General features: G+C 44.6%; 1 protein-coding gene across 6 annotated transcripts in view; it reads right to left on the reverse strand.

The window, feature by feature from the left end:
- ETV5 (ETS variant transcription factor 5) overlaps nt 1–18,519 on the reverse strand; it is a 60,560-nt gene extending 42,041 nt beyond the window's left edge. The window contains exons 1-5 of one of the 6 annotated variants that reach the window (XM_086398082.1): nt 18,272–18,519; nt 13,904–14,022; nt 13,695–13,782; nt 13,514–13,561; nt 13,369–13,419 (exon numbers count right to left, since the gene is read on the reverse strand). In XM_086398082.1, coding sequence (XP_086254208.1) covers nt 13,369–13,419; nt 13,514–13,561; nt 13,695–13,782; nt 13,904–13,948 — 232 coding nt within the window. In that variant the 5' untranslated portion in view covers nt 13,949–14,022; nt 18,272–18,519. Of the gene's footprint in view, nt 1–4,701; nt 5,144–13,368; nt 13,420–13,513; nt 13,604–13,694; nt 13,783–13,903; nt 14,023–17,137; nt 17,494–17,978; nt 18,117–18,271 lie in introns of those variants that run through there. The other 5 variants (XM_086398075.1, XM_086398072.1, XM_086398076.1 and 2 more) reach the window with 5 other exon arrangements.
- Nucleotides 18,520–18,867: the final 348 nt, after the last annotated feature.

The raw sequence follows: 18,867 nt of genomic DNA on the forward strand, positions 1-18,867 counted from the left end.
TGAAGCGACTTAGCAGCAGCAGCAGCAGGTATAGAAAAAGATCTCTTCATGATTGTCACAGCAATAGTATTCAAGATTTTAAGTAATCTGTTTTCCATCATACTAATAAATTTACATAGTTTAAGAAATCAAATAGAACTACAAGGTTTATGGTGAGTAACAATAATATTCAGGGTTTTAGACTAGAGATTAATCATGGTGGTAGGGAATTATGGTGTTGATTATTCCAGTTTATTACTTCCTTGTTTCTCAGTGAGGACCAAAGGACTGGATATTAATTACCCTCGTGGTATATCTCAGGGCCCTAGGGTAAAGAATCAACCCTGAAGTAGCAGAATTCATCAATTAACAACTATAGAAGTCCTCCCTATATGGCCAATACCATCTTCTGTACAATAAATAACACAAGAGCCAAATTAGAAACTGATAAAGCTAGTTCCTAGAACATCTGGTGCCAGGAATCAGATTTCTTCCACGCTGCGGGAAAAACCTACAGTCAGCATAAGACAGGCTTCGGGAATTGGGGTGTGGACAAAAAAAACCCAACAAAACCACTCTACTTTTCATGATTTAGAGCTAGAAATTTGGGGTAATATGGGTCAGCTTGAGAAAAATGTCTTTGAACTTATTATCGTGGTATGGACTACGGGAAAAGGCTATCAGATCCCAACAAATAGGGTTAGAATTACACAATATTGGAACAGAAACAACCCAAGAGCAAGATTTGAATCTTGACAACTCTGCATGAAGATGGCTAGGGAATACCAGAGCGAAATAATAACCTGCAGAAGCAGAGCTAGGTCTTGCTACAGTGGAAAAAGAGGTGAGGGCAGAAGACACTTCTCTTACTCATAAGAGTAAATAAGGTTATACCAAGTATCAATACTTGGAAATTCTAGGGCAGGAACCTTTGGGGGAATATAAGTCCAGGAATACTTTGTTGGTGAGTTTATATAAAAAATGATAGGCACTTACTTGAAAGATGGTATGCATTGGGAATTTGGGATTAATGCATGTGTGTGTGTATGCATGAGTAGTCTCTCAGTCGTGTCTGACTCTTTGCGACCCCATGGGACTGTAGCTGCCAGGCTCCTCTGTCCATGGGATTCTCCAGGCAAGAATAATGAAGTAGCTTGCCATTTCCGCCTCCAGGGGAATCTTCTCAACCCAGGGAACAAACCTGAGTCTCCCGCATTGCAGGTAGATTCTTTACCTGCTAAGCCATTGGGGAAACTGAGGATTGGGTGTGTATATACTGCTATATTTAAGATAGATAACCAACAAGAACCTACCATATAGCACAGGGAACTCTGTTCAGTATTCTGTAATAAGCTAAATAGGAAAAGAATTTTAAAAAGAATAGATACATGTATATGTATAACTGAATCCCTCCGCTGTACACCTGAAACTAACATTACATTGTTAGTCAATTATGCTCCAATATAAAATAAAAAGTTTTTAACACAGGTATGGAGACTGTCTCCAGAGAGACCCCTATCAGTTCACAAATGGGATGGGCAGAAAAACAGGGTTAGCAGGGACATGAGATTACTTCAGAATTCTGAAAATGGAAACCTAGAGGTCTTGAATACAAGTTTAGAAATGAAAGGGAGAAAAAGGAGCTCAAAAAGAAAAAAATGGCCCAACTTTGAAAAGGTATAAATAGCATCAGTAGAGAGCAGTATCTGAAACTCCTGAGAGGTCACCTGCAAAGGCAGTGGAATTTCTCCTGGAAGACGGGAATTAAGGGTTATTGATAGAATGTCTCCCACCTGGGTTTTAAATCAGACAACAGAATTGATACCACGAAGAAGTTAAAACCATGCTCTGTAAGCCCCTCTTCCATTTTGTTTACCAGGGATGACCCTAAATCTCTGCTATGGACTCAAGCTGACAAGAGTGATACGGGTCTAGGTTGTGTCCTAGCCAAGTACTGGGCTTGCCAAACGCTGCTGTCTCTGGGGGAAAGGCTTCACATGGGGTTGGCTTCAATGACAAGAAGCTGCGATGCTCATACTGGCTCTGGAGAGTAACATGCTGCCAACTTGTGTTTGGGCGGGACTGGTGTTACGGTATTTTATGCTCTTACTGTTCCCTGGAATGTAAAATATATGACACAACATATTAGTATCTTGGAGATATTAGATATTAATATATTGGAGTTCTCGATGGAGAACTCCAGCTCTGAAGATACCAAAGCTCTAGCTTCAGGGGCCCCCAGGTTGTAGCTTCTGTTAGACCTCCAAACAAAGCCCTGCGGCTAGGGTAAAAGCAGGAAAAGATAAGTGGCAGTTTTACTTATAAAGGGATTTTAATTTCTCTGTGGAAAAGAGGAACTGACTGGACAAGGGGGTTATACTTTATAGGAAAGGGCTTTATTGGGGGCATTTTTACTAGGATGGGATCTTATTTGAACTAGAATGTTTATATTTTCTAGAGGCTTCCCAGGTGGCGCTAGTGGTAAAGAACTTGCCTGCCAATGCAGGAGACATAAGAGACATGGGTTGGGTCTGGAAGATTCCCTGGAGGAAGGCATGGCAACCCACTCCAGTATTCTTGCCTGGAGAATCCCATGGACAGATGAGTCTGGTGGGCTACAGTTCATGGAGTTGCAAAGAAGCGACTTAGCATGCATGCACGTTTATGTTTTCTAGTAAATTCATATAATGGGGAGGAGAGGTTGGTGATTTGGAGGTTTGCTTCTGTTAGGCCCAGCTCAATGACTAATTACATCATCCCACCAAGTTTCCTTCCTCTTCCACTGCCTCTTCCTGCAACAGCAGCCGCTGGCTGAAATACCATTGGGCAAAGATGAACAACTAAATTTTGCCCGTGGAAGTCAGTTTGGCAGGTATTAATGTACGCTTGCAACCCAAAAGGTAGAACTGCACCACCCAGGCTGACCACTCAAAATGTGTGTGGGGTCCTCTAGTCTCCAGGGGGTGCTCCAGGTTCCCCCTACCTCTTTATTCCCCCCTCCAGAGAGGAAAAATCATGACCCAAGTCAAGGAAGACGCCCAAGTCCTAAAGGGTGGGCAGGGGGCATAGCTTTGGCTAGGAAGAGAAGGGGGCCTCAAGGCCGTCTATTTACCTCTTCTGCAAAGGGGCTGAAAACGCTGGGAGAAGCTGGGAAGAGGTCAAAGTGATGGGCTAAGCATAGGGAAGACTGAATGGCCAAGGAGTCCTCAAGGGGGACCTGTGGGCCAGGGGCGAGTCTGCCAGGGTAAGGAGGTTGCTGCTCATGTCCTTGGTTATCGACTAGGAGGACCAGTTTCTAACTGGAATTTAGGATATTGGCCTTATCCTTTCTTCACCTCTACTAGTACTAACAGTAATGACAGGTGATTTTTTTTTTTTTTTTTTAAGGGTTTCTATTCTAAGTCTGGCTAAAATAGATGCGAAAAGACTCTTTAATACTTTTTTCTCCTCCCAAAAGAAGTGGTCATGTTAGAAAGAGGAACCCACCTTGGATGAATGTACTAAATCAGGAATGTCCTGACTCACAGAAGGGAACTGCAGGTCAGAAAGAGGACCTATTACTGAACAGCTACATGTGCTCAGCACAAAACTGCATCTTTCAAATAGTCATTTCTAAACACAAAACGGGTGTTCTCAAACAAGGAAGATAATCTAATGCCAATGGTAGTAGACAGGTTGATTTTTTTGACCTAGATGAACTAGTTTCAGATTGACTTCCTTCAAGTTCACACTCTTGCCACACTTCAGCATTATTCTTGAAACAGCTTGGGTTTGTGTAGTTCCTTTTCTTCCAGCGACTCATTTATCCTAACAATTTAGGGCTGTTATTTTAGAATTCTGAAAATGGAAACCCAGAGGCCTTGAAGAGTTAGAAATGAAAGGGAGAAAAAGGAGCTTAGAAAAGAAGAGGCCCAACTCTGACTGAAGTAGGTTGCATATTAGTAGATTCGGGGCTCTGCCATCAGAGAATGTTGCACAGTACGTGTATTCTAATTGCATCAGAGTGTCACATCCGCAAACTCTGGGCTGTGGAGAAACCGATAGACAACTTCTTTAACTTTCACCATCAAGAGAGAGAGGCCTAGAGACAGCCCTGTTCTCCCAGCTCTGTTGGAGGCGAAGGGCTGGCCTCCCCCACTGTAGGCTTTCCGTCAGCCACAGCAGACTCTACCATGAGGGGCTGCTCAAGATGGAACACACAGTCAGGAAAGAGGGAAACAGGGCAATCCTCCTGCATAGAGAAAAAATGCAAAACAAGCCTTCTTTAACAGCCCTTCTATAATTTATTCCCAATTCATTTGATTCTCATCCAAACTGGCATTAAAGCAGCAACAATACTTGAAGTGGGATTTAATCACTGTGGAAAATTTTACCTTCAAGTTTAAAATTCATCTTAAAAATGTAACAGGAGGAAACTCAAACCCTAAGGAAAGTGGCTTCCCCTCCGAGAGAATCATTCCTCTTTATCCACAGCTTTGCTGCTCCTAAAGGCAGAAACGCATCAAGTGTGTGAAGAGGGCCTACAGTGTGACTTGACCCCTCGCACAGAGTCTTACTGGGGTACAGCGTTAGCTGCACAAAATCTAGAGGCAGCCTGGGAAGACTTGGGTAGAGTTTGCATTTTAACAGAATCAGAAAATGAAAAATGGCCCTAGCTCGTTTTTTTCCTATTCACCCCTTAGGTCACCCCAAGGACTCTTAGAACTAATGTTACAGACTTACCTCCCTGCAGGCTGGAGGCTGGTGTTGGGGGCTGCTGAACACGGTAGGGAGGCAAGAGAATGGAGTGGTGGTGAGCAAAATACATTTCCCCAAGGGTTGGCTGCGTGCAGAGAAGGATGCCGTGGCTCAGACAGAGGTGAAGAAACAAAAGACAGGGGTTCTCTGCTTTTGGACACTGAGAGCCTAAGAGAAACTGGTTGCTTCTTGCTTCAACAGGAATGTGAATTGAGAAGCGGGGACTATGTTTAATATGTCAAAATACAGACTACATTAAAGCCCTATGTTGCTATTTCCTTATTCCCCAAGAAATAAAGATTTCAAGGCTGGTGGGGAAGGAAAGAAAAGGAAGCTGGGGAGAAGCAGAAATGTTCTGACTCTGAGGGTACCCCCAGCACAGTGACGTGATCACCACTGAATTATTCTCTACTAAAATTCAGATTAGGAAATGTGGGGTAGGCCTTCCAGGATCTGGTCTTTACAGTGGGCAGCTGAGTGGAGGAGACATCCCCCCTCTCCTTCTATTCTACCTTTTCTATGGGAAAAGTATAAAAGACCCTCATTAAGTGCCCTTTCAGGCAATTACAAAGCATTTCCAGGCACTCAGCTGAAAAGTGTTTATGTAAGCTAAGTCCTCCTCAGCCCCTCTGGAGAAGCAGCACAAACATCAGCATCCTCTTACACAGCAGATATCTAGGGTTACCTCCTGAGAGGTTTCAAACTCTCACAAAAGGACAATCTGCCCAGGCCTGTTCTTTTTTTTAATAGGGAAAGGAGGACATCCTTGGAAAACCAATTTATAGCAAGGGAAATATTTCAGAAAAAAAATCCTTAGAGCAAAACACAAATGCAAATAGCCTCGTTAGGAAGAGCAGGAACTAAGAGATCTCAGTTGAAAACCCTGAGAAAATGGCACCGGATCATTACTATCAAGTTTTGTTTTGGTTTTTAATGGACTGTCCTTTATGCTTATCAAGCCCAGCCATGGTCTAGCCCACACAGTCCTTTTTGGGGTGGGGGTTGTCTGTGAGCTGTTAGCCAAGAGCCTGGGAGATGTTTAGGGTGGGCAATACTGAGGCAAGTGTACCCCTAGAAGCTGGCCTAGTTTTGGAGTGAGGAGGCCACTCTGATTTGGGGGTTCATCAGAGGCTGGGTTCATTCTAGCACTTCCTGAGATGTTCATTTGACGAGGCAAGGCATTTGAGTGCCCAGTGGGAGAGTGTACCTGAGGAGCAGTCTGGGAAGGGTCACTTTAAAATGATATGTTTCTGGCCACAGTGGGAAATTAAATGGGGGAGAGACTGCCAAGGAGTAGAGAAGTTATAGCTGGGTCCTCCCATGTTAAAAGGTACATGTGAGTGCTGTGGCAGGCAAACACCCCACCAGTTCTTCAGGACTGGAATAAAGACTGGAGAAGAGGAGGCAGGAATCTTCAGTGGAGAGATAAAGCCTCAGCCCCAAGGGAACCAAGAGATAAAAGGGTAATATTCTCAGATCAAGTCTCAACACCTCTCTCCAGGGAAGCTAAACCACCCTCTCCCATTATCACTCCCTTTAGACAGCTTCAGTCTAAAATGAGAGACAAAGGGGTGGGGGCAGATCGGAGGGTGGGCAGCAGCCCTTCCGCCTAAGCCCAGGCCACCAGCCTGGAAGTTGGAGGGTTAAAAATCAGCACTTAAAAGAAAACTCAAACCCTATTAAGCCCAGGCTTGGAGAACAGGGAGCAGCAGGGAAGCCAAAGGAAACTAATTTTGGAGGTTCTCCAAACTGCCAATCACAAGCATATTTCTAACAGTCCCAGTGTTGTTTGAGTTGGTTGTTTTTCCACAGGCTGCACAATGGGGTCTGGTTATTCATTGAAAAAGTCTGCAAGGGAGCCCCGCCCTCCATTCACAACCAATTTGGAATGCTCCATTCAGGCAAGGGGGGGTGGGGAACTCAGCAGCTCAGCTCGCTGGGGCAGACGGAGCAGAGCCCAGCTGTCGCCGCAGGGACGCTTGCTCGCCCAGCGCGCAGTGTTTATGTAAGAAATTCAGACACTGCAGGCGCCTGCCTGCTCCACACTCTCCCTAAGACTCAGATGGCCGAGACCCTGGCTGAAATCCGCAAGGGTGTGCAAGTCAGCTCCAAGTGAGGTCGGCAAGTGCCCTCTGGCAAAAGGAATCTATCTCGCGCTGCCCACTTCAGAAACTGACTGTAGGTACCAGCTGAAACAGACTTCAGCGGTATTTCTCCTGCCCCCAGGGGTGAGCTGGTTTGCATTAGAGGGCAGCTCTCTCTGGAAGCCAGCCTTTCCAGACTCCTTGCTTTTCCATTCCTATAACAGTATTGGGAGCCACCTCCCCAAGGGAGTGGGTCTCTGAAGACACTACAGGAGTCTGGCTGCAAAGGGGGGAGGGGTCAAGCTATCTATTATGAACAGTTTCACAGTTCCTTTTCCTGGCTTTGCATCCGGCCTGAAAGGTTTATAATACTCCCCCTGAATGCTCATGAGACATCAAAAGAGAAGATCCATCGTCTGTGGGTGAAACCTACTCCAAGGGCAACACAAAGTACAAGGCTAAAAACTGGTTGGGTTTCTACTCTTTTCAAACCTTCAATAATCACCCTAAGGAAGATGTTATGAAGCCAGTCTAGTGTAGACTTCGTTTCAAGGGAAGAATATGCTGCTTCAGGAAAACCAGATCCAGGGGATAAATGTTAGCACGTGGGTTTTCCCTCTTTTTCAAAACATATTGGACTATTTTCAAATGTCTTATGTGGACCGCTTCTCACTGCCTGCCCCCACTGCCACAAGCCAGTGAACTCAGATGGTTGACCACTGGAAGCATTTCTCTGAATATAACTAACCAGACTCTCCATTCAGTGCCTTGGCTACTCTGCAGAACAGTCTGAAACTCCTGGCTAGATCTTATCCTGCTCCCTGGAATCTTCACCCTCAGCTGCAGCTTTCGTCTAGATGCCTCCTCCTGTTAGGCAGGTGTACCTCTTTGCTAGGCAGGGCCCCTTCATGAAGGGACTCTTCTCAAGTGTAACATCTGAGTTTCTGAGTTGCTAGTCCACGGTCATTTACCTGCCAAACTCAAAGGTGGACTCAACCTTTTGGTTACACACTCACACACTCATGTGCGCACCCACTCAGACACACTAGGGGCCTAGTGTCTTTGTGTCTCCTTTATTTTAAGCTGAGTCTTTTACAGGAATGGGACAATGATAGAAACTGACGACCAAAGCCTCTGTTAAATGAGCTTGATGAGTTCACAAAATGGATTTTTAAAAAAGAAACCTAATCCGGTACTGGCATCAGCATGCCTGGCGCTTGTCCAAGAGCTGGGAGCTGCAACATGACAAGACTCTGAGCTCCTTGGACTGCAAGTGGAGAAGCGCTATGTGCCAGGGCACAGATGGGGCCCAGGCTGCCTCAAGGGCAGCCATGTGCCCAAGGGGGGGCTGTCAGCCTCTGAGCCCAGATGAGCTTTATCACAATTAAAACCCCAGAAACATGTGGAGGAACAGTCTCTGGGTAGAGGATTACACATCCGACCCTACCCCACCCCACCAGTGGTAATGTTTTTTCTAGGACTGAAGTTAAAACAGTGATACTAGGTGGGTGAAATGGCAGATAATAGAAATTCTCAGCTTTATCAGACTACCCACATCTTAATCTTAAGGCAGAAGAATGCTGAAAAACAGGGGACAGACTGTAATTTCGTGATGCTGGGATTTTGTTACCTCTGGAATCTACAAAAGTGATCTGCCCAGCAGACACAGGTGTAATTTTCTATCCCAAGTCTTTTGCACCAAACATGGGAGACTGGAAGGGTTACTGGGTTTTATTAGAGGACTGAGAGCAGAGAGACATAGAAGAGGAAGAGAAAAAGTCTGTTGTTTTTAATAAGCCTAACTGAATTAAAGTTAGATGAAAACAGATTTTGTGTAAACACATGGCTCTGTTCAATAAATGGGAATGCTAGGGCTTTGGTTCTTAGGAGTCCTGCATTACAGGGATTTTGGAGGCTATCAAGGAGAGGATTTCAAATCATTTAGCCCTTTCTCAGTGGTAAGGTAGGGAGTGGACTAGCTAACAAAGACATTGAAAGGTTTCTAAAACTTGGAGTCAAATAACCTCTAGCTTTCCTGCTCCTGCTTTAGCTCTCGTTTCTCCCACCTTCAGAGCTATAGGCTCTGGCAAAGGATTAAGTAAGAGCCTCAACTCCCTCAAGCCTCTTATTTTTAAAGTGCCTACTGTTGTCTTTTTCACCTTGTGCTAAGAAAGACTTTCGGATGCTCCTTTCATATACAAATGGCCCAAGAACAGAAAGCAAGTAAACGGAGAGTTTGCTACAGTGTGTCTGGGGCCAGAATGACTGCTCTCTCCCAAAGGAAGTCACCCCTCCCCCCACCATATCAACCTCCTGAGCAGTTAAAAAAAAAAAAAATCCAGATGAATAATCTCATATTGAAATGGGATTAAGATCAATATACTTTAGGTTCAAGGGCTGCCGTAACAGTTAATCCTATTTCCCAGCCATCTATTGCAAATGTCTTTATGAAAAGTTGATTTTATCAGTTAATTAGCCAGTCTTAGGAAATTACCCTTACTTCCTCCAGTCAGTCCATTCTTTTTGAAGCACAGATCTAAAAAGAACACTTCAAGGGGAAAACATGGCCATTTGGATTTTAAAACCATTCTTTAAACTATATTTGTTTAGAGATCATGTTTTAAAATAAGATTTTACCGTGTCTTCTCCTCAACGTAAAATATTTTAGTTCTTCAAAATGCTGACAGGTATAACAGTCACAGTATCACACTGAAACGAGTGAAATTTTAAAAACTCAAAACTTAAATCTGCATTTAAAAACACTATGTATATATGCTAGAACCTAGTAATACCCTAGGTTTCCCTGAGGGCTCAGCGGTAAAGAATCCACCTGCGATGCAGGAGACACGGGTTCAATCCCTGGGTCAGGAAGACTTGCTGGAGGAAGAAATGACAACCCACTTCAATATTTTTGCCTGGGAAATCCTATGGACAGAGGAGACTGGTGGGCTACAGTCCATGGGTCCCAAAGAACCAGATTGAGAAAAGAGACTAATACCCTAAGATGCCCAAACAATCAGTTCCGAAAACTGAATATTAAGGTGTCCAAACAAACAGTTCAGAACACTGAATTATCAACTCCCACCCCTAACCCAACACTAAGCACTTTGATTTTCCATTATTATCCTCGGTTTCGATTTGCAGCTAATTCTGTAAAATGTAGTACACACTTATTTACTGGCCCAGATTCCGTGGCTTGGTAGCTCTGTGTGTTACTGCACACGTAGCTAAACACATTTGTAAAACACAGGATACATAGTGTGTACACACACAAACGTCTTTTGGAAAACATGTCAGTTTTCTGATTTTTCTGTTTTATCATTTCTCTTTCTTTCAAACCCTATGCAAAAAACTCAAAGCACCAAGGTACTGAGCAAGTTTCTTGGGACTGTAGGATGAAGAGAACTATGGATTAGACTGGGCAGCCCACCCTCAACCAGGCTTTCCTGAAGGCCAGCTCCAGGCATCTGAAATCATGAGGGAGCCTCTGAGTGTGACAGTGCCCTTGGCTCTGCAGCTTTGTGACAGCTTCTTTAAGGACAGGATTTTATATACTTTTCCTCCCTCATTTTACTTAGCCCCTCCCATTTGCCCCTAATCACCAGTGTATCTCCAGCTGTCTGGACCTTATATTATCCCCTTAATAAAATGAAAGGGTTAGGCAAGACCATCTCTAAAAGGGACTTGTAGCTCAAACAATCTGGGATCTTCAGGGTTATTTATCAGGATCAAGGGACAATGGGTGGCAAAGGCAGAACCCCTATGTCTATAGGTGGCACTTTTTATTCCCTTGAACATGACCTTTAAGAGATTCTAGGGGGGATACTTAACTAACTTCTGTATTTGTGAAGTAAAGGGAAATCTATACAACTAGAAGTAGGCTGGGCGTTTCTTTAAGACTTAAGAAATGTCTCACCTCTCTTTTAACTCTTAAGAACAGTGGTTTCATTTATTAAAAAAAAAATTTATGAATGGATGCCTATGGGTAGGAACCAAAATCTGGAAAATATAGAAAAATCTCTTTAGAAGCTGAGCTGATAGCGTTTACCAAAAAAAGTAAGCCATCATCTTCAAACCTGGCCTTCTAAAATAAGTTACCCACATTACTTGGTATTTCTTTTTCTCTCACATACATACCAAAACTCTCACATTCAACATGGAAAACTAGTCAAGTCAACAGTAACAAAAAAGGTAGACTACTACTCATGGCAGGTCACATAAGAGTATTTGTTACAAATGTTTCAGCCACCCTAGGGGAGAGATTTGCTTTACCCTGCAAGTGCAAGTTTGGTTTCCAGTTCATTGATCCAGTGATTTAAACCAGTTCGTAAGATTTTGTTAAATTTGCATGAGCTTCTCCTACTTCCCTGGAACAGTCAGGGCTCTTCCAGAAGGGGGCTGGAGTGGAAGCTGATCCTCAATAGGAGACTGTGAGAGGTACTCACAGAGAAAGGGTCTGCCCAGCCCTGGGCTCTGCCAGCTCCCGTGAGTCTATACTGCCTGTCTCAACTGCAGTGAAAAGTCACACATATAACAGCGAAGAGACATAGTTCAAGAATACACCTCCCCACATCTGTGTTCCTGCCTAACCTCTGTCTGAATCTATCCTTCTTTCGGCTCCATCTCTAGAAAGAAGAGTCGGGGGTGGGTGGGGGGAATTCTCAAAGACTCTCTGAGGCTACTCAAACATCTGCTTTATCCTTAAAGACAGAAAACCCCAACCTTAAGAAGTTAAAGCAAAAAGCAAACAAAGAAACACATCACACTTGGTAAGCAGAAACATCTCCCAAAGCAGCTCCATTTTAGGTATGGCACTTTAAAGAACTTAGCACGTTCTATTTGCCGAGCAGGAATTATTTCTAAGACGCCAGAACACATTTATTGATTCCTTTACTGAAGCCTCTTCCTGCAGATAAATATCTATCCAAATATCCTGTCTGCTGACATCTTTCTCTAAGGAACCTACCTCTGCTTCAGCACATGAAATCTATCTGAATGCAGTCATCTCACCTCCCTTCTAACTCTTTTGGGTTATAGAGAAACAAACAAAAGTGTCATAAAAGCATTTCAAAGAACCTCTGCCAAGAAAGCCTCCCAAACAGACTGCAGTTTATGCTGCTCTGAGCAAGAACTGGAAAGGCTGGGCCAAACTGTCAACACAGAACAAAGTAGGATTACAATCCTGTCTTTTATCTTGCAAACACATGCGCGAGCGTGCACACACACACACACACACACTCACACACTTTAGGTTATCTTTCTTTAGCCTTTCAGTGGCAAGTTTCCCAATCATTTGAAAGCAATCAGAGGGCAATAATTAACATGCATTTACTTTCCTATAGAAAACATCCACACCAAGCTGTGACAAAGCTAAGGTAACCCTGCATCTGTGAGTTACACTTTGTTCCCTTTTCACATTTCCTAGCATCTCCCCATGAATATGAGGCCTATCATTAAAGAATGTTTAGTTAGTACCTCTGGCCTTTCACGTATTGATTTAGAACACACAGCTTTTACTTAGATCCAAAGATATCCTCTCTCCCAGTGGCATTTTTACATACACACACACAAGATAAAACAAAGCTCGGAAAAATGTGTTGGTGCAAAATGAGAAATCAAATCCTTGCCTGGCTCAGGTGCTTGCTATTATAAACTATGACTAAGACACAAATTTTTCTATGATGCAACTCTCAAGAGGCAGCATTTTCTCCAGGCCTCTCTTCTAAACCTGCTCATTCGCCAGTGACTAATGCTCTCTAGAGCTGCCCTGTGCTGCTCAAATTTCATCAGCCAGCTTTGTCCTTGATAGCTCTGCCTGGACCATAAAAGCTCCCAAACCTGTTGAGGACAGCCCCCAAAGATCAGTGCAAAGCTAACTGTGCCCTTGCCAGTACCCTAGAGCTGTTTTCTGAGCTTCCACAGCATTTGTTATCTCAGTGATATGAGCACTTAAAGACCATTTTAAGTAAAGGTTTTTACTCTTTGAATGATAGTCTTGACAACTACATGAAAAATAAGTGTAAATCAGGTCACTTCTGTGACCATTTTTTGGTCAACTTTGAGCTAGAAAAGAAATTGACAACATGTTGGGTGAAGCCACAATTAACTGGAATCTTTCATTAACTATTTTCTGCACCTTTAAAAGAAAAAAAAAATGTCAGGCTCATGATTTCTATCAAGGACCTAATTTATAAAAACCAAAAAAACCCACTGGAAGAGAATGTCTGATTAATGGATGCTTGGTCCAGTAACTTATATATAACTTTAGTTAACTTGAGAATTAGGATTTTTTGAGCTTGAAGTTTTGCAAAATTCTTTAGGCACAAATTTTAAGATAAAATCATGTTTGGTAAATCTTACCCGCAATAAAATAAAAGCACTTTAGAAATAACTTCAGTAAGGAACGAAACAAGAGTTTGGGGAGGGGGTTAACTCTGAATTATTAAAAGAAACCAAACACATACCACTGTCCAAAGAGGCTGGCTACAGCTGAAAAGTATTCTAGACACGGATGATCAAGGACCAAACACTCTCAGAACACATGTGCCACCACCAGAAAGGTACTTACAGTTATCAGACTGAAAATCTGGGACAAACTGTTCGTCATCAGGAACTTGTGCTAGAAAAGAGATTTTTTATTTTAGATCTTTAAGTTTTATTAAAAAGCACAGTAAAATGTTTTAAGTGGAAAACAGAACAGCCAAGAAACTTGCCTTCAGCTAACCAAGCCTCTTGAAGTTGACTGAGATCCTGAAACAACTCTGGAATTGAAAACAGAAGACACCAGAATGAGGAGAATTCTCCTAGGGGGAAGAGGGAAGAAGCTGGCTGTGTGCTGCAGTTTTCACAGGGAGCCATATGAACAAGCCACAGCAGAGGGGAGAGCTGCACTACCTTCAGAATCATGAGCCAGATCTGTGTCCAAAAACTTCCTCTTTCTGTCAATCACAGGCCGCCCTCTACTCTCCTCTGACCGAGATTTCTGAAAGAGGCCAATAGACAGTTAAGACGTAAGTGTAGTAAAGGGGTCCAAAGGGGGCTGTGCCATAAGACTCACGTTCGAAGAGGGAAGACAAAACAAACCAAAAGCCACATAAACTTACCCCTGGGACCATAAAAGGGACTTGTTGATCATAAAACCCATCCATGGTGCTTCCAGCGTCTCTAATATCACTTTGGAAGTTCTCAGCATTGAGCAATTTCTTGGGGGGAAGGGGTCCTCCTGTAATAGGAATTTGGGAGATTTTAGCCCAGGTGAGGGGAAAGAAATGAAGTGATTTTATATTGCTTGTTCTTTTAGCAATGTTCTTTTCTGTGGGAAATCATTCACTTTCTCTGAGGTACTTAAAGACCACCACTCAAGGTGTAAGCTTTATAGACTAACCTGGGCTTGATTAAGGGCATCAAAGATGCATGGTACACTTAGTGCCAAATCCACTCACCTAGTCATTCTTTTAATCTTTTTTATTTAATTATTAAGATTATAGGTTTACTATCATCTGTCTCCTACCAAAAAAAAAAAAAAAAAAGGACCTTATTTTCATCTAAAAAGATGATTTCAAGATTCTTCCTGTAAAAAGATTCCCCAGGGTGTTTGTAGTGTTAGGGTTTTTTTGTTTTTTTTTTTAAGACAATTTAATTTTTGATGATACAGTGACAGGAAGTAAAGAAACTGGGTTTAAGCATACCAAATTATTTGCAATTAAGAATCTGACATACATAGTGCTTCTAAAAGTATTTTGTAGGTCAGTTGTAAAGAACTATATATAGTTCCAAGAATACAAGGATCCAGAGATATACTTATCTTCAGATACAACTCTTAATTAAAACTTAAATCTTTTGTCCAAACAGATATAGTGTTGGTAATGTCACAGATCTCTCCATGGCAACTCACAAAGAAAGCTATAACATTTCCAACTTTTAAAAGAATAAAATAGCTAAGAAAACTAATGCATAAAGTTAACTAAATTCCATTATACATATTTTAAATGCATGTCTACCACAGATCTTTAAAAATCATTAAAAGTTTCATGGAAAGAAAAATCTGTTTATTATAGTGAAATCAATTTTTCTTACATGATTTAGAAAATTAAACTGTTTCAGCACTGTCAAGTATTGGGTTTTGGAAAGAGAGGCTGGGGATCCAAATGGACAGGAGAGAACTGTTTCTAATTTGGGAGGTATAAAGTAACAATGTCAGGAAGGTACCATTCTTCAAATAAAAATGAAGTTAGGTCAATAAAATGGGAGAAATATTAATTTCACTCACCCCAGCTCTAAGCAATTCAAAATAATTAAGGATAAATCTTTTTAACTAGTATACAAATTTTAAATAGGGAACCTTTTCTCAGTGGGCAATGGCACCCAATTTGCTTTTCATACTATGTGAAGCATATCAAATTTTTGTATGTTAGTATACAAGGAAACCCTTCACAGCCAGCCTCCCCTCCACACCTTAGTCCAAGTAATAAAATATTTTCAAAGTCAGAGGGAGAGAAGCAAAACTACACACTTCGTAACTTCCTAGAAAAACACTCCAGGTAGCTTGCCTGAATGCCTTTCAAACAAGCGCTAAAAAGTTCAACATAAAGTTTTCTTCCCAAATGTCACCAACCCGTAAACAAAATCAGAGAGGGCATCAGCAGCGAGTTGAAGGGCAAGAAAACGAGTTCTCTGTAGCCTTCAAAAATTTGTCAGTTTAAATAAATCATGGCCTTAGAAAGTCTATAAACGTCTATAGGAGAAGTGGACAAAGGGTAGGAGATCGGAGGGGGAGATATTTTCAGAGACTCACAATGAAATACGACGCAAAAATACTTCACCATGAAGAGCAAAAATTGTTTTTAAAAAATTTAAAAAGCTGTTACAAGCAAACCCAAAAGAAGAGGTATCGAAGGTCTTTAAAGCAGCTCTCAAAGTTCAAGGGCTAGAAAAATCGCGTTCAAAGTATACATATTTTTTTAAGCTTGAAGGGAAAGCTCGAATTCATCCAGGAGTTTAGACCACTTCCTTTGTGCCCCCCCCCAACCCCCACCTCCCGGTACCCCCAGGAAAAACTTTAACACAGCTTAGCGGCGCGATCGAGGCCCCTCCCCCGCGGCGCGCAGCGAGCCCGGTTTTATGAATGAGAGAGCGAGCCGCAGCCGCCACATCAGGTAAAGGCTGTAACTGGATCCCTCGCACTGGGCCCCATTCACAAAACAAGACACACTTCCACCCAATTCCCAGCCTTCTCCATTCATGAAAACTCCTTCAGATGAGCCCCCGCCCCCACTCCCAACGCAAGCCCTGCCTCCGACGCAGGCCCCTCACCCCAGCGTTTTAGGAAGAAAGCTCAATGCTTCATTCACAAAAAAAAAAAAAAAAAAAAAGGAAAAAAAAAAAGCCGCAGGGAGCAGCGAGCCAACGAAAGAAACCCGCTTCATTCATAAAGTCACCCACATTCATAAAAACGAGCTGCGGCGCCGGGAGCTACCAACCGCCTCCAATCCTTCCCCCACCCCCAAAACCCTTCCAAACATCTCTCTTTGGCACCCCTCCTCAATCAGGAGTTCGGCTCCCCCCTAGAGGTCCCCTCCCCTCTGAAAATTCGGTCAGATCCCTAATCCAGCTCGAAGCTCCATCGTCTCTCCATCCCCCTCCGCACCCATCTTTTTCTTTTCCACCATCCCCAGGCCGCGGTTCTTATGTTCCCCGATTTCTCCAGAATCGCCGGCAACCTGACGCCCTCAGTCTGCTGGGGGTGGGATGGGGGGGATTGGGTGTCCGCTTTCCACAACCTGAAACTTGCAAGGCCTGCATAAGTTCCTGGCCGACCCCTAACGCCACACGCTGAACATGCCTATGTCACTTAACCCCTCCTGGTACTGGGGTGGGGGTGCATCACCTCTCAAACATTCCCCCTAAGCTGCTTTCTCCCTCATCCTCCCCACTGCAAAGATCGGCGGAGTGCCTCTTCTCGCGAGCCTCCAAGTCCCCTCGAGGTTCTCAGATCTCCAGAGACTGTAAAGACCGCAACTCCGCACCCCTCCATCCCCACCCGGGAGCCCCCGCACCTCGCGTTCCCGCCGGCCTCCCCCGCGACGTGCGGAAACCCGTTCTCCTCGCGCTCCGGAACCGTTAGCCGCCCCCGTCCGACGCCTCCCAGGAACCGAACCGGACCGGGCCCCGGGAGGGGAGGGGAGAGGTGAGCTCCGCGAGGGAGGGGGGCCCAACCTCGATTTAAAAAGTGCACCCCGACTTTGAGGATTCTGAATCAGCCAGTGAACTCTAGGCAGCTGGGCCCTTCCTGGACACCCCCCTCAGAAGCCCCGGTTGTCCACTTGACGCCCCCTCACCTGAGGCGGCGGCTCTCCTCCCCTTGCAGCGGCCCCGGGGCGCAGGCGCGCTCACGCACGCGCGCACCGGGCCTGGGAGCCTAGGCTAATGGCTGGGCCGAACCGCTCCGGGGACACTGAACCGCTCCGCGCACCAGCGGCTGGACTCTGCGCCGCAGCTGCCAACCAGGCTGGAGCGCTGGCCCGGCCCCCAGCGGCCTGCCGCTCCGCCCTCTGCTATTGGCCCGCGGCTGTAGCCCAGCCGCGTTCCCATTGGCCCGAGGCCGCTCCAGCGGCTGTCCATCGCTTCTTGTTTACCCTGTCTGCGGGCAAATCCAGCCAAGCCGCCCCATCAACTCCGGTTCCCATTGGTCAACAGCGCGTCCCTCCCTACCCCTCAGGAGTCTGTTTTGCATAATTTATGCAGTGGGGGACCATTGACCAATCAGCTCAGGCTTGTTTATATAATGAATATAAGGACGTTTTTCATTCATAAAAAACGCGACCTGAGGGGGAAGCTTAGCTGAGTCAGTGAAGCACTTAAAGGGGCAGAGAGCCTCGAGGAACCGCCGTTCCTTCCTCGCAGCTCTCTCTCAACTTTTTAGCGAGGTTTGGCTCTTTCCCCTTTCCCATTCACTCCTACTTCTCTCCCCCAATACCCCCCACTCCCAGCAACACCCCCGCCAGGATAGGGCTACTGGGCGCCAGTCGTTCGCAGCTGCAGAACCAAGAGAAGCTATCATTTTAGGATTCAGGCGAGAGGAATCCGTCATTCCACCCAGAAAGAAACTCGCTGACCGACCTGGGCGTTCGGCCCACAGAAACACAGAAAACGGAAACCGAGCTCTCTAATCTTAGTTACCTTTAAGAGAGGCCTTAATTTCCTTTAACTAGGTTTCCAGTGGGGGAAGAATAAGCAGTATCTTCCTTTTAAAATCTGAGCTCTCAAACAGATTTTAGTTACTATTTTATGCTGGCAGGCCAAGGCCCAACCAAATCTCGATTTCTCTCCACGTTTAATTGCAGTTTATAACCGCCAGAGTGGGTTTTAGGACCCGAGATGAGAGAGGGTCGGCGCTCAAAGAAATCCTCTCCAGAGACGACGCCAGTCAGTCAGCCGACCTAGAAATATAAATCCCTCCGAAAGGGGCTTACAGAGGTAGATCGCCTGCCTCCCTCCTGGGGCTGCTGTTTTCCATTTAAGTGTTGAATGCAAGATGGTGTATTTGCGAATTAGATCCCGTGCAGCTGGGAACGAGGAGAAGCTACTCTGCTTGCCAAACGACCGGGCACTAACTGCAATTGCTGAGATTCTTAACACAGTGTTCCAGGAAACAAATAAGCAATCCTCTCCCCTCTCCGCCCCCTCTGTCCCCTCCTGTGAAGGCCGTGGGGCAGCTCTCTATTCTCCCAGGATCCTGGGGCTTGTGAGGGAGTTCTTCTGTTCTCGTTTGTCTGCCCTGCCATTCACCCCATGTGCCAGGGGTGGAGAGGGAAGAAGCCAAATATCAAGAGAGAGCCCCTAATAAAAGGGGGCCCTAGTCAACTCTGGTGCTGCCTCCTACCACCATGGGCCTGGAGTGTGGATTTTAGAGGAAAAAAAAATTTTTTTAAGTCAAAATTTGCCTACTTTCATTTCTGCTTCCACTTAGGGTTCTTGTCAGTCACTCAGTCAGGTCCCACTCTTTGAGGCCCTGTGGATTGTAGCCCACCAGGCTCTGCTGTCCATGGGATTCTCCACATAAGAACAC

This window comes from Bos grunniens, chromosome 1 (assembly GCF_055505025.1).
Source record: "Bos grunniens cultivar Pamir isolate PY7600 chromosome 1, Bosgru_T2T1.0, whole genome shotgun sequence".
NCBI classification, from domain to species: Eukaryota; Metazoa; Chordata; class Mammalia; order Artiodactyla; family Bovidae; genus Bos; species Bos grunniens.